The sequence below is a fragment of the Tursiops truncatus genome, chromosome 3 (genome assembly GCF_011762595.2).
Source record: "Tursiops truncatus isolate mTurTru1 chromosome 3, mTurTru1.mat.Y, whole genome shotgun sequence".
NCBI lineage: Eukaryota > Metazoa > Chordata > Mammalia > Artiodactyla > Delphinidae > Tursiops > Tursiops truncatus.
Window position 1 is genome coordinate 161,745,374 of NC_047036.1, and position 21,555 is coordinate 161,766,928.

The 21,555-nt window shown below is 53.4% G+C and overlaps 2 protein-coding genes across 3 annotated transcripts in view; one reads left to right on the forward strand and one right to left on the reverse strand.

Moving 5' to 3' along the window:
- Window positions 1-7,001, reverse strand: RTBDN (retbindin). Of its 2 annotated transcripts, XM_073803160.1 has the most exons (6): window positions 6,928-7,001; window positions 3,207-3,269; window positions 2,396-2,643; window positions 1,569-1,860; window positions 935-1,031; window positions 1-450 (listed from the first exon to the last, which is right to left on the reverse strand). In XM_073803160.1, exons 3-6 carry the CDS (start codon window positions 2,562-2,564, stop codon window positions 223-225), a joined length of 786 nt encoding a protein of 261 aa, XP_073659261.1. In that variant the 5' UTR covers window positions 2,565-2,643; window positions 3,207-3,269; window positions 6,928-7,001; the 3' UTR covers window positions 1-222. The 2 variants fall into 2 exon arrangements, with proteins under 2 accessions (XP_073659261.1, XP_073659262.1); XM_073803161.1 differs by lacking the exon at window positions 6,928-7,001 and having other exon boundaries at window positions 3,207-4,617.
- MAST1 (microtubule associated serine/threonine kinase 1) overlaps window positions 6,366-21,555 on the forward strand; it is a 26,125-nt gene continuing 10,935 nt past the window's right edge. Inside the window, exons 1-11 of the mRNA XM_033855100.2 lie at window positions 6,366-6,443; window positions 10,134-10,165; window positions 12,161-12,249; window positions 12,725-12,800; window positions 14,774-14,852; window positions 16,744-16,904; window positions 17,024-17,099; window positions 17,272-17,481; window positions 19,177-19,278; window positions 19,382-19,514; window positions 19,594-19,661. Coding sequence (XP_033710991.1) covers window positions 6,405-6,443; window positions 10,134-10,165; window positions 12,161-12,249; window positions 12,725-12,800; window positions 14,774-14,852; window positions 16,744-16,904; window positions 17,024-17,099; window positions 17,272-17,481; window positions 19,177-19,278; window positions 19,382-19,514; window positions 19,594-19,661 — 1,065 coding nt within the window. The 5' untranslated portion in view covers window positions 6,366-6,404. The remainder of the gene's footprint in view (window positions 6,444-10,133; window positions 10,166-12,160; window positions 12,250-12,724; window positions 12,801-14,773; window positions 14,853-16,743; window positions 16,905-17,023; window positions 17,100-17,271; window positions 17,482-19,176; window positions 19,279-19,381; window positions 19,515-19,593; window positions 19,662-21,555) is intronic.

The following is a 21,555-nucleotide window of genomic DNA, read 5'->3' on the forward strand; positions in this document are numbered from 1 at the left end:
ACTGGCGACTTTATTCAGGGGGGTGAGGAAAACAATGAACTACAATTGGGTTATTTCTCAAATAATCTGAAGAGGCGCGAGTCTCTGGGGCCCCAGAGAGGAAGGATGGGACTCTGGAAACTAGAATGCAGAGAGGGACAGGGGTGGGACTCTGGGTGTCTTGAGCGGCGGGGTCGGAGGTGGGGAGAGGGGGTGCATCTTCCATTCAAGGCCAGGCGCCCCCTAGGGGCCGCTGCCACTTCCACTGCCACTTCCGCTGCTTGCAGCGTCCAGGATCCAGGTGCGAGGGCGTCGGGAGCGCCGGAAAGTGGTTTCCCGGGCCCTCCGTGCGTGTCTGGGACGCGGCAGCACCGAGGTGGAAATGTTGAGGCAGTGACCAGAGCCAGGATCCGCCACTGGTACCGCGTAGCCCAGAAACGAGCGGCAAAGTTCCGCTCCGTCAGCAAAAGTCTGGCGGGAAGGGGTGAAGTTTGGGTCCGAGTTGGTGGAGTCCAGCTACCCTGGGGGCAGCGGCGCGATCTTAGGGCAGGAAATTCTCACCTCTAGGTCATCCCGGGAGTCTGGGGGCAGGGCCATAGTGGGGGTGGGGCCTTGGGGAGTGCGAGGTTTTACTGGGTCCCGGGGGCTCGGGTGGCAGAGAACCAGATGAAGGCTGGGGCCTTGGAGAAGGAGACTCGGGTTTCTGGGCCTTCCAGGGGGACTGTGGACGGGCCTAGAGCAGAGACCGTCCTTTGGGGAGGGCAAATCCAGACTCAGTGGGCCTTAGGGAGGCTACAGGCATATCCTACTATGGAGATTGGGCTGTGGAAGCGGGAAGGATGGGAGTGGGGGCCTTGGGAGTGCCAGTCCGGACTCTGGGACCTAGACGGGCTAACCCAGGACATAGTGAGGGGAAGTATCAGTCTCTTCCTGGCTTCCTCTGTCCCATGCTCACCTGCCCATAGGTGGTGCAGCCAGGCTCGCAGCCCCTCTTTTCTAGGAGTGGGAGCCAAGTCGGGCTGCAGATGATATCACTTTCGCAGGTGGCAAACCTGGGGATGGTGTGTGGAGAAAAGAAGGCGGGTGAAGACTCCGCAGCCACGTCCTAGTGGGATTCCTGCTCTCCAAGGCTTTGCCCCGGGTATGTCCCTTCCCCAGATCCAGGCACCGCCTCTTAGAACCACGCTCCTACAAAAGCCATCCCCCAGATTTCAGCCTGCCCCATATTCTCTAAACTTACCAGGGCTCTGTCACTTCAGGCCTCACACCTGCCGACCTCAGACCATCTATTCCAGGCCAGCCCCACCCTTTTAGCTTCTCTTTTCAATCAAGAGGCCCTCCCCTTAAAAAAAAAAAAAAAGCCAGCTCCATGGAAGGCCAGTCCTCCGTAGTGCCAGTCTTAGCAGCGGGTCCTCCACAGGCCCCGTCCCTTTCTACCTAGCCTCTAAACACCAGGCCTCGTCCTGTACACCTTGGTGGCTTTGGACGCAGGCCACGCCCCTTCAGGCACCCGGAGGATCAAGCTGCAGATCCCCCGTTCGGCCCCGCCCAAGCCATAGACCACACCCCTCACGCCCCGCCACTCCTACCAGGCATCGCAGAGCTCCGAGCAGAGAGGCTGTGTCTGGCGTACCCCCAATAGCAGCAGGTGGAAACGACTGCGGAGGGCAACCTGGAGGTTTCCCAGGAAGGATTCACACCTGGATATCGGGAGAGACAGGCCCAGATAGGTCAAGGTGCGCAAGGGCTCTGTCCCCTGGTCGGGACAGCTGGAGCAAAGAACACAAGGAAACACTGGAGGTTGCTGTACTTGCCCGGGGCTCAGCTCCCCACAGCTCCCTGAGACGATCCCAGGGTCCGATGCCTCTGGTGTGTTCATCTCTGAGGGACAAGAGTGTCATGGAGAAGGGGACTCCAGTGAGTTGCCATCTTGGATCCTCAGGTAGGGTTGGGGAACCAAGGCTTGGGGTTCCTCTGAACGGGGAGACCCCAATTATATATGTTCTCTCAAACATAAAAGTTAAAGACACTTCGCTTGTGATGCAAATGGAGCTTCAAGAAATAATCACTAATCATAATCAGCTTATCATTTATGACAACCTGGTGGTGATATAAATTCTCATATACTTACATATACACTTTTACAACATCCTTATGAGGTAGGTCTATTATTTCTCCTCCTTTCTTAATGGCCCACCTGAGGCTCAGAGAGGTTAAGTGATTTGCCCAGGGTCACACAGCTATGAAGTGGCAGAGTTGGGATTTAAACCTAGGCAGTTTGTGCTGTTTAACCACCACTAGACCCAGGTGCCTCCTCCGGTCACCCTAAACCCCTCTCCAAAGGAAATTCTGGCATTGTTATGGTTGAGTTGGGGTTTCTGGTTGTTAGAGTTTAGGCAAAGTCTGGAATGCTTACCTGCCAGGTGCAGCTGGCTTGTGCCCAAATTGGTCACCAGCCTATGGTGTCTCTGGGATCTAGCTGGGAGTGGGTGGCTCCCTCCACAAGCCCCCAGCAGGATCCATGCCAGGGTCAGTTGCAGGGCCCAGGCCAGGCCCCTGGGTCGAGTGCAACCCCTGCAGACCATGTCCACCTGAGATAAGAGTCAGCTGGGATACGGGGTGAGGTTCAGCTGTCCCTTTCTGGTAGCTCAGGGTGGCACTGTCCTGATACGCAGCCAGGAGACAGTGCCAGGCAGAGCAGAGAAAGGGCAGCTGATGAGGAAGCAATAGCCAAGGACCCTCAAATCCCCGGGGGCCACCAAGGTCTGTCTCTGACCAAGGAGCCCCCCCCCCGTCAGACTCATGTCCCCTCCATCCCTTCAGGTGCAAGTGTCCCCACCCCTGTTTGACATTGGTTCCCTTCCCCCCCACCCCGACCCAAAGTGGGATCTCCCACCCTATGGGCCCTCAGGCAACCTCCTCCGTCCTCTAAAGGGACCTCCCCAGATCTTCCAATCCCCCCTCTTGTCCAGTAATTCTTCCTTCTCTTCTGCCCAGTCTCCTCCCTCCCTCTTGATCCCTGCTGGCCCCTTTCATGGTCACCTTCTCTCGGCCCACAATCAGCTTAGGGGCTGACACCCAGGGCTGGACCTCTGGACCCAAGCTTGGCTGTGGCAGGACTCGGATTCTGCCAGTGGGATCCAAAGGCCCCAGGGCAGGGGGAACTAGGGATCTGTGAAGACACGGCAATTCCCTCCCCCTCTCTGCCCCCTCCGGCCACCCCTCACCTGTTAGCCGGACTGGAGTCTAGGGCACTGCTGAGACACCTCAGGGTCAAATCCAGGAAACAGCTGAAAGGGGCGTGGTTTGATGCAGGGGAGGGATTTCCCACCGCCCCGCCCTCTGCTCCAGCTGACCAAAGACCAGAGGATCTGAGGCTGGTGTGTATATATCCTTGTGTTTGTCTTTATGTTGAGCTTGTGACTTAAACTCTGTATATGTGTGAGGAGATGGATGAGGGTGTGTGTGTGTGGGATGAGGGTGTGTTTTGTGTTTGTGTATGTATTGAGTGGGTATGTGTGTTTGTTGTGTGACGATATGTTTATGTGCGTCTCTTTAGTGTGTGGTGTGTGTGTGTGCTCAAAATCTGGGTAAGGAGGTCTGTAAGTGTTCCAAGAGCCAAGTGTGTCCAGTTGAGTAAGAGTCAGATAATAAGTGAAGGGGAGGGGGATGAAGGATGAGGATAGATGTTGTGCAAATTATTGTGAATAGGTCACTGGACAAAGGTTATTGACCATGAATGTTGACAATGAGTGAACAAGAAGGTGTTGTCATGTGTGGAGAGGGTGTAGGACTCCATCTGACATGTGTGTGTGTGTGTGTATGTGTGTGTGCCCCTTTGCAGTTTCTGTGAATTTGTGTCCCTGCAAACATTCCCTCAATTCATTCAACAAACATTTATTGAGCACCTAGTGTGTGCCAGATTCTGGGGATGCAGTGTAGTGACTAAGACATGAAAATCTCAACCCTCATAGAGCTGATAGTTTAGTGGGGGAGTCCAGTAAGAAAAAACAGCCCTCTAAAATAAAATAAAATAGAAAAGAAAAGAAAAACAGCCCTCCAGTGGGTATGTGAGTGTGTGTATATGTGTCCATGTTTTGCATTGGGAGGATAATGAGTCTGTATTTTGGACAAGAGTTTGTGTGCAGCTGAGCTTCCTTTGGTTTGGGGACGATGAGTGTGTGCTTGTGTTGTTGAGTGTTTTTATGTGTTGTTTGTGTATGCCTGCGTTGCCGAGTGTGTGTATGTCTAAGTATGTGTTTGCACGTGTGTTTCCAGAATGTGAGTTTATGTGAATATGTGTTTCTGTGTTTGCTGAGTGTGTGTTTGTATTCTGTGTTTATGTGTTTGCATAAGACTCTCTGTGTCTATGTGCTAACTCCATGTTTGCAAATGATTACATGTGTTTGTGAGTTTGTGTTTGCTGAGTATGTGTTTGTATGTGTGTGTATTTGCAGAATATGTGTTTTTGTGGAGTATGTGTTTGCAGGGTGTGTGAATGGGTATATGCGAGTCTGTTTGTTGAGCATGTGTTGGTACTTTCGTGTTTGTGTGTGTATTTGCACAGTGTGTGTGCGTGCCTGTGCTTGTAGAGTTTGCATATGTGTTTTTGTGAGCAATGAGTACTACCACAAATCTCTCTCCCTCTTTTCTCGGATAGTGCAGAGTTTTTGTCTGTCTCTTTTACTGATGTACTCCCAGAATCCAAAACACTGCTTTGCACACAGTAGGTGCTCAATACCTGTTGAGTAAATTAATCAGGAGGCACTGTCTCCTGGCCCCTCTAAGGACACCCACTGATGTCCTGGAAGCTTCAGCAACCAGTACTCAGTGGACCTAGCCTTCCTCCGGTTCATCCTGGGGTAGTTCAGGGTGCTCGTGGGTCTTATCTGTCCAGCCTCTAGGCTGTGCCTCCCGACAACCCTTCCCCTTCCCTAACCTCCGCCCCCAACCTGAGCTCATATTTCAGCACTACGGACTGGAGCGCTAGAAATCAGCACCACGGAGAGCTCCCGCGGCAGCCGGCGGGAGAAGGCGCGTCAAGAGCAGTTTCCCGGCCTTGGACAGAGAAGTGCGAGGAACAGACTCAGCGAGATGGCAACACGAACATGCTGACAGAGACAGAGAGAAACAGACCGAGACAACTCAGGCAAAGGCGCAGAGATGAGCAGACAAGCGCCTGGGGAACACCGGGACCTAGACCTCGCTGTAGCCCCCTTTGACAGGCAGGGGTCGCTCCCGCCCAGTGACCGCGCCCTCCAGGGTCTTCGGGACAGTTATGGACTGAGACCCTTGGGAAGCCCCCACCCCACCATGCCCTCCAATGCCAAGACTAGCGTGGGGAGGTCTCCGACGCTTTTCACTACAACTAGGGGAAGCATGGTTGGCTTGGCCTCAGCTGCAGGAACACTGCGGGGGAGTGGTGAAAATCGCTTCGGCTGCCCTCCTCCCCAACCACCAGCTAATCGTTCCTATAAATACGGCCCAGCCTGGCCTGGCTTCTTAATCCTGACGATGAGGGAGGGGATCGCTAGGGAAGCGGGTTGGTATAAGCATGTAAATGATTTTCGGAGGGGGCTTCTCCCGTAAGGACGGGTCTCCTCAGTGCAAATACACACTCTGTAAGAGTGTATCTCCTTGGGATGTGAGGTCTCGTGGGTGGGGACAATTTCCCATAGAGAATATGGCTTTCGTGGGGTCTTTCACTGAGGGTAACCTCACCAAGCTCCCCAAGTGAAATATCACCCGCGGGGATCTTTCTCTACGAAAATGTCTCCTCTTTGGAGGGTGGGCTTTTGAGAGGAAGCGTCACCCCTCAGAGACCATCTGTTTTAGAAATGATTTTCAGGGTGAGAGGAGTTTCTGATTGGAGAGGGCCTCCCTATGGAGACTACCTCCCCGTGGGAATGTGTCTCTCTGAGGGGGTCACCGCGGGGAGGAGGTTGTCTGCATAAGGAATATATCTTAGTGAGACTGTCTCCTTTGGGGTGTTTCTTGGGTTGGGAGTCTACCCATGGGCATGTCTCTCCCCTGGCGTGTCTCTACAGGGGTCTCTCGGTAGCTTGACTTCCCTGGGGACATCTGGAGGCTCCTTCCCCCTCTTGTCCGCCGCCCCCGCCCCCCCCCGGCCCCCCCCCCCCCCCCCCCCCCGCCCCCAGCGCGGGCAGCCCTGGCCGAGGCCGGGCTCGGGCGCCCAGACGCAGTGACGACGCCGGGTCCGCCCCACTTTGCTCCGCCCCCGCCACCTCCCTGCCCCCTCCCCCCCCCCCCCCAGCCGCCGCCGCCGCCGCCGCCGCGGTCCCCGCGGCTTCTCACTCCCTCCCGCCTTCCGCCTCCCGCCTCCCGCCTCCCTCCTCCCGCCGCCGCCCCTGCCGCCGCCTCCCACCTCCCTCCCCGGGGCCGAAGCCTCTGCCGCCGCCGCCGCCATGGATGATTCGGGCCTGATTCGTCGCCGGAGGCTGCAGGTACTCGGCAGCCCTGGCCCCGGGTGGAGGGGAAGGGGTCGGCGCCCTGGGGCGGGGCCCGGCAGGAGGCGGGAGAACTTACGCCAGGGTTGGCCCAGGCGCCCTCTCCCATGGCCTCGGGACTCTACCTAAGGGGAACGCGGTGGCCGCGCGTCCCGCCGCGCTGGGGACCCCGCCCCTCAGGGGCCGCCCGGGGATCCAGGGATCTGACAGAGGGGGATGCAGCCTTGCGCTCCCCTCGAGGATAACCCGAGGGGCTCCCGGCCCGTCAGAGGGGGAAGGGGCTGGGATCGAGGTCTTTGCCCTGGTGCCCAGCCAGGCTGGGGGTGAGGGGGCGCAGAACAAAGTTATTGCCCCAGGGCCCGCGCCCCTCGGGGCTGCCGGCGCCGCAGCAGTGGTAAACATATTTGTGCTGCAGCCTCGCCCCTCACCACCCCAGGAGTCCCTTCCTGAGGCATGCCGACCCCCTGCGACCTCCACGCACCTGCTCGGCCACCAGGATTCTTCCTACTGCCCTAATTGGACAGGCATCTAGACAGCCTCCCTCCTCACTCTTCATTCCACCCCGCTCCACTACAACACTACCCCCCCACCCCCACTCCGCGATCCTCAAGTCCAGCCCAGCTTGTGGGTGGGCGGGAGCGATTTTTAGCTCCTTGCAGCCTTAGACGATGTTGGTCTCTAGGCTGCGCAGGCGCAGGAGACGTGGGTCCACTGCGCGGAGTGGGACACTGAGGTTTGCTGTGGAGTGTGGGGAAGGCGGGGACAAATCCAGGTGTCAGGAACTCCCACATCCTAGATAGGTGGGGATTCTGAAGCTGAGAAGGGTTCTCTTCGGTCTGCAGCATGCACTTCTAAGGGTTAATACGGGGGTTCGGTGTTGGCCCCAAACTAACCCCAGAGAGGAAATCGGTCAAAGCTTCACCCTAAGGTTTGCCTGGCATCTGGTCTTTCTGAGCCTCCTTGAAGCAGCCCCGAGCTAGGTAGTCCGGAGAAGTTTATATAAAGCCTAGAATGGGCCCAGTCTCAGGCTACATCCCTAGCCTGGAGCTTGGAAAGAGAAGGAGAGGATTCAAACCATCACCCAGGGGCCTCGTCCATCTTTGGATGGGGCCATTTCAGAGGGCAGGAAGGACTTCCCTGGCGTCTGGATGATGCTGGAGCCAGACCTGAGTTTTAACCAGAGCCCAGATGGGCTCTTCAGGTCTTCCTCGGATTTCCTTCCTTTCCCTGGGCTGGGTTAGGAGAACGGGTTCTGATAAAAGCGAGGGAGCTGCTGCAAAACCAGAGCAAGTGCTGAAGCAGTTAGACTGGGTCCGCGCCGTCGGGTCCCCAGAAAAGGGCTGAAACGGGCGGAGCCTGCATGGGGTGTGTCCCCGCCCCCTGGGCCGGCGCCGACTCCTATTGGCTCAGTGCCACGCGGGACTTAGCTCTCCAGCGCAAGACCACGCCCCCAACCCGGGATCCTCCCACTCATCCACCCATCCTTCCCCAGGCTTCTAGGCCGAGGGAGCTACTCCACCGAAGTCCTGCCCGAACCTCTTCCCTTCTGGCAGGGTTAACCACTTCGCAGCCTGAATACACTCTCACACACTGGTGCAACCCCTTAGGAGCTGTCCCACAACCACGGAGCTCCCAAGGTCCCCTGTGTGCAGTTGGGATCGTACAGCAACCTAAGTTCGAATGCCCCGGCCACAGGGCCGTCCGTTAATCACGAAGAGATGCAGAATCCGCTGGGCAGAGCAGCTCTGCAGCTGGGGATGGAAGTGGCGTCTGTTTACACGGACGCCAAGGATCCAGATCCTCTACCTCTCCACCTTGCCCCTTTCTTCGACCCTAAAATGTTTAGGGATGCTAGCAGATGGGGCTAGAGTCGAGGACTTTTCTAGGTAGCACTTAAAGGTCCCCCTGGGGCTCACCCTCCTAGGCCCATTGTACCCGAGTCTGGAGTACCGGGCTCCGTGGCGGGGAAAATCCAGGTCTTGATTTTGATTGTGCCATTGCAGCCGCCTGGCCCTGGCAGGCCGGCTGGTCCAAGGGGCTTGTCCAAGGGGCCGCTTATTCAAGCTGATCCTGCAAAGACAGAGGGAAAACCTGGTATAGATTTCCGGTCACCCCTGGCTCAGGATGGCAGGGCTGCCAATGTGGACAGTGTTCCTTTTGACGCCGACCATCCATCTGTCCTCTGTACATGGGAGTGTGAGGTCCCTCTGGCCCATCTTCTGCCATGCAGCATGTCCATCCACAATAACTCCTGTTCCTATGACCTAACATTTATTGAGCACTTACTATATGCTAGACACCATACTAAGGTGCTAGGCACCTGCATCATCTGACAGAATCCTCTAGAAGGAATGGACTATCGGAAGGTCATTTGCCAAGGTTATAAGTGGCAAAACTGGGATTTGAACCCGGGGCTTTCTGCTATCAGAGATTCTAGAAAAATCCTAGAACACTCCTCATTTCTCCCTTGTTGGAGTCCCCACCAAAGGGCTTTTGGAACCCTAACCTGAATCTTTCTGCCTGCAGCCCTACCCAATCCCTTTTATTCACCTTAGCCTGTGGACACAGAACTGGGTGGAAGGTGATGACCCTTCTCCCCAGTGCTCTCAGAAAAGCGTCCAGACCTCTGTAATTTCTGGTCCCTGTAGTGGTTTCCTGTGTGCTTGACAAACAGAATGCAACCTTCTTGTGATGTGGACAGAGTTAATACCTAACTTTTTTTTTTGTTGCCACACCGCGTGGCATGTGGCTTCCATGACCAGGGATTGAACTTCGCCCCCTCCATTGGAAGCACGGAGTCTTAACCACTGGACCACCAGGGAAGTCCCAATACCTACCAATTATTATCACTGCCATTACTGAAAAAGACCACCCAGCCATCACCTGATTCCCATGTCAAATCTCAGTTTGAGCCACCCTAACTCTCCCCACCCCAACTCTGTGAATCTGATTGAGAGTGGGGTAGAACCATTGAGGTGTGGAGGAATCATTCATTCATCCATCCAGTCATTCACCCTTTCATGCTTGAGCATGCCAAGTTTATTCCTACCTCCAGGCCTTTGCAATTCCCTCTACCCGGAATGCTCTCGCCACAGAGCCTCCCAGGGCTGACTTTTATTTTTCAGCAACAAACTTAAAAATCATCTCCACAGAGCAGACCTCTGTAACTATCATGTCCCCCTCCTAGCCATTTTCCATCACATCACCTTGCTTAATTTTATTCATAACATTTATTTCTGTCTAAAATTATTTCATTCACTTCTATGTTAATCTTGGTTGTCTGCTTCCTTCCTTTCAATGCTAGTCCCCAAAGGGCAGGATTTTTGTCTCATTCACGGCTGTGTCCCCAGTGCCTAGCACGGGGCCTGTCATACAGTAGGTGCTCAAGAAATATTTTTCAAATAACGACTCCTGGATGTTTTCATTTGCACAAACACATACTGAGACGCCAGCTCGGGAGTCCTATAGGGGGCCCTCTGCTGGCCTCTGGGGGTCGGGAGAGGAATCACCCTGGTACCCTTTTCCCCTAGGAGCCCAGCCCTCACCTCATGGCCAAGGGCGCAGGTGACCATGCTGATGAAGAACCTGTCCCATCCCACCTCTACCCCTCCAGGGGGCTGACAGGGCTTTTGGGCAGTGGCTGCTGGTCCCCGCTGACCTCTATCCTTTTGCTCCTTTGCCTTCCAGAAAGATTTGCCCCTGCCCCGGAAAAGCAGCAGGTGAGCCCTGGGGAGAAACGCGCGGGGCTGGCCGCCCCTTCTCCGGCCCGGGTGGGGGCGCCAGGCGGGCGCGCGGGCGGGGCCAGACGCGCTGGTGCACTGCAGCGCCCCCTTCTGGCTAGCGGCAGCCGCAGGCCTTCCCCTCCCCCGCCCTACCCTGCCCGCTGCGGCTCCAGCCTCCGCCCCGCGCGTTTGCTCCCCGCGCCGCCGCCGCTGCCGCACCTGCCACCATGTCGCCGCCGCCGGGTCATGTCTGACTCTCTCTGGACCGCGCTTTCCAATTTCTCGATGCCCTCCTTCCCTGGCGGCAGTATGTTCCGTCGCACCAAGAGGTAGACCCCCGATCCCTCAGACCCTGACCTGGCCCTTCCCCCAAAACCGCCCTCCGGCTGCTGCTGCAGGGCGGGGCCCGGGATGCTGCACCCGGTCCAGCTGCGCCAGAGGTGCTCGCTCGCGCCTTCCTGCCAGGGATGGGGCTGAATGGGGGGCAGTGTGGGCTGAGGCTGGGGGGACTGCACGCTAGAAAGGACCGCCGCGGGGGGAGGGGGCTGCGCCTGGTGGGGGATTGAGGCGCCTTTGTCTGATGGCGCTGCGGGCTCCGGCAGCCCGGTGAGGGTAGGGGAAGAAGGGGAGGGTGGGGGGCTTAGCACCCTCAGAACAATAGCCGCAGCCTGGCCTCCCCCCACCCCCATGCCGCGTGCTCTGGCCGCGCGAATATGCTCAGTCACTGAGCCGGGGAGGGGGGTGTGTGCGAAGAGAATGGAGGGGCTGGAGGGTCCCTCTTTGGAAGCTGGGATCCTGAGGGGCAGAATGAAAGGGGGGGCTTTTATCATAGCACAACCGCCCCCCAAAGAACACAGCCTCATACGAAAAATAGTGACACATAGCGTCACTCAGGACATGATGTCACACACACATACACACACAACAGCCCTAGTGTCCCAGATACACCCGGGAGCCGCCACGCGTACCCAGCCATATGGTGGCCATAGGTCAGAGGCACACACAGACACACAAGGACACTCGCAGCATCACACAGACAAGTAAGCCCACAGGCACAGTGTAGTGTACACTCAGTAAGATGTCACATGCCTGGTGATCCACACACACAATTGTGCCATCTGAAATGCACACAGACACATGTGTGGCAATGACATCCGTGCAATGTCACAATATACGATATCACCTAAGCATGTCATATGTTGTGCCACACGGATGATAGAATAACAGACACAGAATCTTGCAGAGTCGGAGACACACACAATATCACAGGTTTTCACTCATTTTCATCCATGTCACACACAGTGGTATGCTCAGACGTGCCCAGTGTCACAGGGTGTTAAACTCACACACAGTAGATGCCACACGGGAACACACATGGTGAATGTCACACTCAGACACAAGGACAGTATCTCATACAGACTCAGATTGCTACACGAAGACAGACACGTAGCAGAAATCATGCATCACGCACACTTTACAGCACACAGTGGCACATCTAGCCATGGACAAGTGGCGTTACACTGTGTCATATAGACACACAAAGCCACAGGTCATGTCACACAAGATAAACCCAAGGACTGTCACACATGATGTCACACTAGGATGCTCCCAGTGCTGAATTCACACACGGGTGCCACACCTGGATACACACAGCGAATGTCACGCAAGGACCCAAAGACACACAGACACTCAGTATCTCCATTAGTATCACGTGGACATGACTATCACCCCTGACTGATACACTGTGCCATGCATGGGCACACATGATCCACACCAGGAGTCTTGCACATACACAACACATACGCATCACCTCCCATACACAGTCCTACCGAAGCCTCCACTGCCTCCTCCTCTGAGCAGTCCTTTGGGAGCACATCCAAGCACACACAGTTGGGAGACAGGTGGGGATCTGAGATGGGAGGACCGCGGGTTGGGTGCACAAACTCACTGGGCTACGGCCGGGTCCGGTCCCTTGCCTCGCCTTCCCCGCAGCTGCCGCACCAGTAACCGGAAAAGTCTCATCCTGACCAGCACTTCGCCCACGCTGCCGCGACCCCACTCCCCACTGCCTGGACACCTGGGTGAGACAGGTGGTGGGTTTGTGGGCCAGACTAGAGGAGGCGTGGTCACAGGCGAGGGGTGTGTCCATGCCACAGGAGTGGTGGTCCAGAGTCTAGACGGAGAGGACCGGGATTGGACAAGGGGCGGAGCCATCTTGTGTTGGCTTGGCCGGTCCGCAGGGGGACGGGAATTTGTGGGCGGAGGCCCAGGAGGAGCTTGATTGGAAAGGGGATGGAGCAGAAAGGAGGAGCCATACCTAAGGGGCGGGGCCACCTCGAAAAAGACGGAATCGGCCTGGAGAGGGGCTGGACTGACTCGGTAGCCAAAACATTTTGAGAGGCAGGGCCACAGCTAAGGGGAGCGGTCCACCCATACGTGGGTGGGATTAGACTAAAGAGGGGACAAGCTGCTGTTTGGAACCCGCTTTGAGGATCAGGAGGTTTGATGGGATTGCCTTCTATCCCAAGCCTGAAGATCCCTCTCTTTCCGCCACAGGTAGCAGTCCCCTGGACAGTCCCCGTAACTTCTCCCCCAACACCCCCGCCCATTTCTCCTTCGCCTCCTCCCGAAGGTGAGTCCCTCTCCCCAGGGCCCCAGAACCCTGGCCATACCCTCCCTACCCACCGTCTGGGCCACCATCTGTTCCCCTTCTAATTGCACCCGAGTCAGGCCTGAGAGACCCGCAGAGTGCCCCAACGTCCTGGCGGGAACAGGCACCCAGTCTTAGGGACGGGACCTATAAGAAGGCGGGGCCAACCACCAGTTCAGAACCAGGGAAGGGGCGGAGCTTCCTTTGCCGCGGAGTGAAAGCGCTTGCGCTATGGGGCCTGGGTCTTAGTCTCCCAAGCCTCGCTCTCTAGGCCAGGCGTTTCCATAGCAACAGGACAGGGAAGCAGGGAGGAAGTGCGCAAGCGCAGACTGCTTGATGCCCATCGAAAGACTTGGTCCTTTACGTGGGGGAGGGCCCCTAGGGCTATTTCTCGAGGGCCCAAGAGGAGAAATCTCAGGTTTCCCTCCGGGGGTCTCTGTGGGTTTCTGGAGTGTCCCTAAGATGAATTTTCTGGGGGGCTTTGTCGAGATTGGGGGAGAAAGAGAGATTCTTTGAATTTTGAGGGGGAATCTTTGAGGAGTCACCAGGGTGTTTGGGTGGGTCTCTTTTTTTTTTGAACTTTATTCATTCTAAAAACGTCTGAACAACTGCTGTGTTCTGGGACCTGGGATATGGGGTGAACCACATCCCTTCTCTATCCTTGGAGTTGAGTTGGGGAGGCAACGCAGGTCACCGCAAAGGCTGGTGAAAGCTGTGGGGTGCGAGTCACAGGAGACTGTGGGGACAGAGGACGGCTCCCTTGGAAGAGTGGGGATTCCCTCCGACCGTGGAATTCAGCTGAGGGCAATAGGGAGCCAGAAAAGGGCTCCAAGATTGGGCCGGATGTGGTTACCTACATGGAGGGTGAGCTGGGAAGCAGGTGAGCTGAGCGAGGTCACTGCCTGGAGAGAGGATTCCAGTGCATGGGAGTGTGTGTACACGTGAGTGTGCAATCTGTGTGCTGATGGGGATGTGTGTGAGTTTGTGAGGCTGTGAATATGGGAGGCAGCCCATGCCTGTTTTTGTATCCATGGGTGTGTATCAGCGTGTGAGAGTGAACGTGTGTGACTGTGTACTTCTAGGGTTGTAAATGTGTGTGTGAATAGCTGAGGAAACATGTACCTCCATGTGTGTCTCCATGTGAATATGTAATTTGTGTGGGAGTGTGAATGAGTGTGTGGCTGAGAGTTTGAATGTGTGACTGACTGCGTGAGGGTGTCTTCAATGTGTGTCACGTGAATGTGAAAGTCTAGAGTGTGTGGGGGAGTGTGTGTGTATGTCAGAGTGTGTGAGTACCAGGTCTCTGTAAGTGTATATGTCTATATGTGAGTGTACGTGTCTTTTTTCATGTATGATTATGTGTTAGCCTGGAAACATGTGATATTTGGGTCCATGTATGGAACAGTGAATGCATGTGAGTGTCTGTGTTGAAGAGTCACGTGGTGTGAATGTGTGTGACTTTCAGTGTGTGAACTCAACCGTACTAGTAACAGTAATACTAATGGATGTAGCCATGAGAGTGATTGTGTCCATGGGAGCATGCGTGTGTGTGTGTCTATGAGGAAGGAATATTTCTTCTCTGAAAAGACCCAAGTGATCTTCCTCTGAGAATTTTCTCATGGGGGTCCTCTAGCGGTCATCTTTTGGGGTCCCTCTGGGATGACTTCCTTGAGTGGGCTTTTTTCACTTTGGGGGCTTGTTTGGCATGAGGTTGACAGGAGAGGAGTATAAATGGGAAGGAGCAGAGAAGACTGATCTTTGCTCCAGGTCCCGGGTACCTGGCTGGAAGACTTCCTCTTTACCTCCTTGACTCTGGGGGACTTCAGGAATCTCAGAGTGCAGATATATTCCCCCACCTCCTGCTCTGGCCACGGCCAGTGGTTTCTCTCACACCCTGAGGAATGGGGCTGTCTGGTGGGGCCTGACGGCCTCTGAGCATGTCGGCTGGGTTCCAGGGCGGACGGACGCCGTTGGTCTCTGGCTTCACTCCCTTCGTCTGGCTATGGCACCAACACGCCCAGCTCCACCGTCTCGGTGAGTGTGGCAGGCGGGGCCGGTGGGTGGGAGCCGCGGGGGGCCGGCTGGACTGGCCTAAATGAGAGCTTTGGGTTTCTCTTGTTCTCCAAGGGTGTCATCTGTCCATCCCTTAGTGAGTTCCAAGTCCCCTCCAAGGTCCTGTTCTCCATCTTCAACATATCTTCTTGGGGGTCCTACTTACCTCGGACTTATTTTAATTACTTTACTTATTTAACTTACTTATTTTACTTACCTCGGATAATGACATTAAGGCTCATGTGTTAAGACAACTGCCCAAGTGTCTGCAGCTGGCCAGGGCCAGGACACACCCCTTTCACCCAGAGCCCATTTGCTCCCCCACTGCAGTACCCAAAGTCTCTCTCTCCATCTGCCCTCTTTTCTACATGTCTCTCTGGTTCGCTCCTCCATATATTGGTGTGATGTTCAGCAGACTTTTATCACATGACTGTCATGTGTGTGGGGCTCTACAAGCTGGGCCTGGGCCCAAGGATTCACAAAGCCCTCATGGGAGGAGACAGATCAGTAAGAAGGCATTTATAACTTGGGGTGCTGGGGTGGTCGGAGCTGTGATGGGGGTAGCATAAGGCAAGGGGATGATAGCAGAGGGGAGGCACCTGACTGAGCTGGAAGGAGGGTCAAAGAAGGTTTCCTGGAAGAGGTGGCCTTGAAGCCAAGACAAAGGATCAGCAGGGGGTTGGCAGGTGGAAGAAGGGAGGGAAGGGTGTTTCAGCAAAGGGGAGCAGCATGTGCAAACTCCCAGAGGCAACAGAGAACTTTTCACATTTAGAAAGGTGAAAATAGCCTTGTGTGGCTGGAGCTTTGGGTTGGAAGTGGAGGGATGGAGGTGAGGCAGGCAGCAACCCTCCTCATGCTGGGACTTCTTGGCCAGGATCGTGAGGTGGATTTTATTCTAAATGCAGTGGGAAGCCGTAGAAAGGCTGTTTTGCTTTATATTAAATTAAATTAAAAATTCAGTCTGACCTACTGATTCTGTAGGTCATAGATTGTGTGCACTGAAAACATTAATAGATAATGATGGGTTGGGGAGTTTTAAGCAAGAAAGTGAGTGACATCATGTTGAAAAAGATCGTCCTGCCTGCAGAATCAGGTGGCTGTCCTTGTGTTTCTCCACTGATGTCTGTGGGTCTGTGTTTGCCCCAACTGCATGCCAGGCCCTGACTGGGGCCAAACAGAACCAAATCCCTGCCCTGGAGGAGCAGACAGCAGTAACAAATAAGTCATAAAGATGTACAGTAGTAAGTAATGAGATAAGAAGTCAGCAAGAAGAAACGAGTTGGGGCAAGGAGAGGGAATGATGCGTGTGGTCAGAGGAGGCCTCCCGAAGGGTGACTTTAAAGCAAAGACTTGAAGGAGAAGTGATCCATAGTAGATGTGTCACAGACAGAGAGAACAGTCAGTGCAAAGGCCCTGAGGCACTAGTGTGCCTGGTTTGTTCAAGGACCATCAAGGAGGCCTGTGCAGCTGAAGCAGGTGAGGGGGAGAGTGGGAGGAGGTGATGGAAAGGAGACAGGATCAGATCTTGCAAGACCTTGTGGGCTGTGGGGAGGACTTAGGCATTCACCATGAGTACCGTGGGAGCCATGGAGACTTCTGAACAGAGGAGGCATGAGACTTGACTCAGGTTTTCACAGGCTCCCTCGGGCCACATTCATGTCTGTGTCACTGTTCTCATCTGTGTCTGTCCTTGCCCCCCCCGCCCCCCTCTGTTGCCAGGAATCCCAAGCTGGGCCTTGGGATCCAAGGATCATAAGCCAGGTCCAGATTCTGGCCTTACTCAGTGGCCCGCCAGCCGCGGGGGTCCCAGACCAGGGTCCCGAGCTGTGGGGGAACGTGGTGGCTCTGACCCCGGCCCCGCCCCTCCCCCCAGTCTTCCTGCTCCTCCCAGGAGCGCCTGCACCAGCTGCCCTACCAGCCCACCGTGGACGAGCTCCACTTCCTCTCCAAACACTTCGGCAGCACCGAGAGCATCACGGATGAGGATGGTGGCCGCCGCTCCCCTGCGGTGCGGCCTCGCTCGCGGAGCCTCAGGTGGGCCTGAATCCCCCTCCCCGTCCAAGCTGGTGGGTCTGGGGGCTCATGCCCTGCGAGACGCCTGTCTGCAGTTTTGGAGGAAAGTGGCTGGACGCGATGGGCTTCTCTCTCCGCAGCCCCGGGCGCTCCCCCTCCTCCTACGACAACGAGATCGTGATGATGAACCATGTCTACAAGGAGAGGTTCCCGAAGGTGAGGCGGGGCAGGGGGCGGCTGCAGGGAAGCGGGGCGGCCGGAGCCCTCGCTCGCTTTAGCTCCGCGCGCCCCCTGGCGGCCGGCGCCGCGCCGTGCAGGCTTTGGCAACCACTGCCTCTGGGCTGAGCCCCGCGCCGGCATCCCGGCCCTGCCTCCGTCCCTCCCACAGGCCACCGCGCAGATGGAAGAGAAGCTGCGCGACTTCGCCCGCGCCTACGAACCTGACAGCGTGCTGCCGCTGGCCGACGGCGTGCTCAGCTTCATTCACCACCAGATCATCGAGCTGGCCCGGGACTGCCTGACCAAGTCCCGCGACGGCCTCATCACCACCGTATACTTCTACGAATTGCAGGAAAACCTGGAGAAGCTGCTGCAGGACGTGAGTGCACCAGGAGGCCGGCTACACCTCAGGCTCTGAACCCCCAAATCAGGCTCAATGGCCCCATACTTTCCTTCATCCCACATCCACTCAGGGGGCGCCTACCACGTGCCAAGGGGCTAGTGTGGATTGAAGGGTGGAGGAGAAAGACTAAAGCCCCGCTCTGGGTCTGATGGAGGAAGCAGGAATTTATATATACACGTATCTATTTCACAAAATGCACCTTTTGCCTTTATTTCATCAAAATCACTATATTGTTATAACCAAGATTTTCACATAATTTGGTGATATTGACAGTAATAATGTAAAAGTTTCTTTTATTTTTTTCACTGTTTTAATTAATTTTATTGGAGTATAGTTGATTTTCAACGTTGTGCTAGTTTCTGCTGTACAGCACAGCGGATCGGTTATACATATACGTATATCCACTCCGTTTTTAGATTCTATTCCCATATACGTCATTACAGAGTATTGAGTAGAGTTCCCTGTGCTATACAGTAGGTTCTTATTAGTTATCTATTTTATATATACAATAGTGTGTATATGTCAATCCCAATCTCCCAATTTATCCCTCCCAACCCCCCAAACAGGAAGCAGGAATTTAACATCCTTCACCTCCTTCAGATCTTTACTCAAATGCTACTTCCTCAAATGGCATCAGGACTGAGACTAGGATGAGGCAGGTGATTTTTTTCCCTCTTCAGAGCATTAATTATTGAAAAGAAAAAGTATGTTAAAACTTAACATTAAGTTTAAATATTTTATTTATAATTAAACCAAAATTTGTTATAATTTAACTTTCCTGGTTTTAATGGAAACGAACTAATCAGTAATACTGTTTTCATTAAAATCATTAATCATTTGAAAAACATAAAAACATGTAGAGACGGTCCCACACGTTTCCTTTTGATTCAAGCTCCAGTATGGTTTGGCCCAGCCCTCTGGGATCCTGTCCTTATTTAAATTTTTCTGGGAATTCCCTGGCGGTCCAGTGGTTAGGACTCGGTGCTTTCACTTCCAGGGCCCAGGTTCAATCCCTGGTCAATCCCTGGTCAGAGAACTAAGATCCCACAAGCCTTGCGGCCAAAAAATAAATAAGTTTTGCTTATCATTTTTTTCTGCATTAATTTTGATTTTTCAAATAGTGCATTAAAATATTAGTTATCTTGAAGACTGAGGGTTTTGGTGTCCAAGGTGACTGCCTCATTTGCCTCACCATAGTCCTGACTTTGATAGGCATGATAGATAAATTAATACGTGGCCTGTTTGATAGAAAACAGGAACAGGAGAGTAGAGTAACGGCGATTGAGAGTCCTACCAGGTAGTGGAGTGTGATTTTGGATTGGAGGGTTCAAGGCAGGCCTCCATGAGGAGTTGACAACTGGGCAAAGACCTAAAGGAGGAGAATTAGGAAGCCATGCAAGGATCTGAGAAGAGAGCATGCCAGGCAGAGGGATTTTTAACTCGGCCTGGATTATAGAGCTGTTTTGAAGATGAATTGAGTGAGTGAAGGTTTTAGGACCATGTTTGCTGTAACAATAATGATTATTTTTACCATGTGGCCTGGGCCTCAGTTTACTCATCTGTAAAATGGGACAACAGCAGCAGTATTGTCCGTTCCTGTGGGGATGGGAGAGAAGCCTGGCTCAGGAAAGGCACCTGTGAACCACACCCCCACTATGCCCTGCACCCCAGGCCTATGAACGTTCCGAGAGCTTGGAGGTGGCCTTTGTCACTCAGCTGGTGAAGAAGCTGCTCATTATCATTTCACGCCCAGCGAGGCTGCTGGAGTGCCTGGTAAGGGGGCTGGGCATGGGCGGGGGGCAGTTGGTGGGGGACTGGGGAGGGGTTGGCTGGGACACCTTGGAGTTCACCCTGAGCGCACCCTGCCTTGCCTCAGGAATTCAACCCCGAGGAGTTCTACCACTTGCTGGAGGCAGCCGAGGGCCATGCGAAGGAGGGCCACCTTGTCAAGACGGACATCCCCCGCTACATCATCCGCCAGCTGGGCCTCACCCGTGACCCCTTTCCAGGTGCTGGCTGCTGGCTGCAGGGGACTGTGGGTGAACCAGCTGGGACGCCAGTCTCCACTCACTCTCATTCCCTTCCTAGATGTGGTACACCTGGAGGAACAGGACAGTGGCGGCTCTAACACACCTGAGCAGGACGACCTCTCTGAGGTAAGGCCAGGTGGCCCAGCAGGCAACACTCTGGTCTGGCCCGACTGGTCGGGGCTCACCTCCTGGCTCTTTGTCCTCAGGCTGGGTGGACCTCTTGGTCCCCACTCTGAGCCTCAGTTTCCCCAACTCTAAAATGGGTTAATAATAGCTCTTCCTTCATAGGCTTTTTTCTTTTCCTGGTAAAATACACATAACATTGTTATTTACTACATTCACAATGTTGTGTGGCCATTACCTCTGTCTAGTTCCTGAACATTTTCATCATCCCAAAAAGAAACCTTGTGCCCATTATGCAGTTCCTCCCCATCCTCCCTCCCCCACAGCCCCTGGCAACCACTGATCTGCTTTCTAGATCTTTCTGTCTCTATGGATTTGCTGAATCTGGATATTTCATATAAATGGAATCATTCACTCTGTGGCCTTTGGTGTCTGGCATAATGTTTTCAAGGCTTATCCCTGCTGTAGCATAAATCAGTACTTCATTCCTTTTCATGGCTGAATAAAATAGGCCACATTTGGTTTATCCATCGTTCATCAATGGACATTTAGGTTGTTTCCATCTTTTAGCTATTGTGTGAACAGTGCTGCTGTGAACATTTGTGTACAAGTATTTGTTGGAACAAATGTTTCAGTTCTTTTAGGTACATACCTAGGAGTGGAATTGCTGGGTCACATGGTAATTCTATTTTTAATTTCCTGAGGAACACTGCATGGAGTTTTGAGTGGGTTGAGTGTCTCTGTGTGTTAACAGCTCAGCATAGTAAAAATTACTATAATTCCACCCCCCAGGCCAACCACACTTGGTAGATGTTCCACATATCTGGTGGAGATTGCCCACCATAATGGTCATGCATGTGTTTTCTCTGAGCTGCCTAGTGTTTTCAAAAATGTGAAACAAACTATAGAAATCAGAAGATTAAAATTAGAATCTGGGTTTGTGCCTTTTTGAAAAATTAGAAGTTCTGACAATACTGTGATGGAACCAGCTGACACTGAGTGGGGGCTGGCCTATGATATGGGGTATCCACACCCCAGCCACCCATGGCTCTCACCTGGTATGCCTGGCCCATGAAGGCATTTGGATTTGTGACTTTTGTTTCAAATTGTGTCTATGAATTCACACATACATACACACACATCTGTCATATATATATATATATATATATATATGTATATATATATATATTTTTTTGAATCTCATTATACATGCCATTTGTTTAATTTTTTGAATAGGTAATGGAATGACATCACTCAAAAGTCTAAAACTTGAAAAAGGTATTTATCTTTAATTGTTGTTTGTAGGATCCTATGTAATTCCATTCAATCGAACTTGTGAATTGAGTGATTCAAATCTTCCATCTTCCTATTCATCTTTTTTTTTTTGCTGGATTGATCTGATAGTTTCTGAGAGCCATGTGTTAAATTCTTGTTCTGAGTAATTTCTCTTTGTAATTCTGTCAATGTTTGTGTCAGACTCTTTTGGGCTACATTTTTAGGAGTGTAGAGTTCAATATTTTTATATCTCATAGATCTTTTTGTGAAATATTTATGTAATAAATCTCTTGTCCCTAAGAAAAATAAATATTATTTTTTAAAAAGACATACAGTGAAAAATCTTATACCCATTCTTGTCCCCCATATCCCTATTACCTCAAATATGATTATATTTTGTCCCCTTTTTTACACAAAAGCATACAGTAATATTGTTCCTTACCCCCCTCCCCATTTAACAAAATACTTTGGAGAACTTTCTAATAAGTGTACAGAGATATTCCTCATTTTTAAAATGTACAGGACTTCCCTGGCAGTCCAGTGGTTAAGACTCCATGCTTCTACTGCAGGGGGCATGGGTTCGATCCCTGGTCAGGGAACTAAGATCCTGCATGTGGCGCAA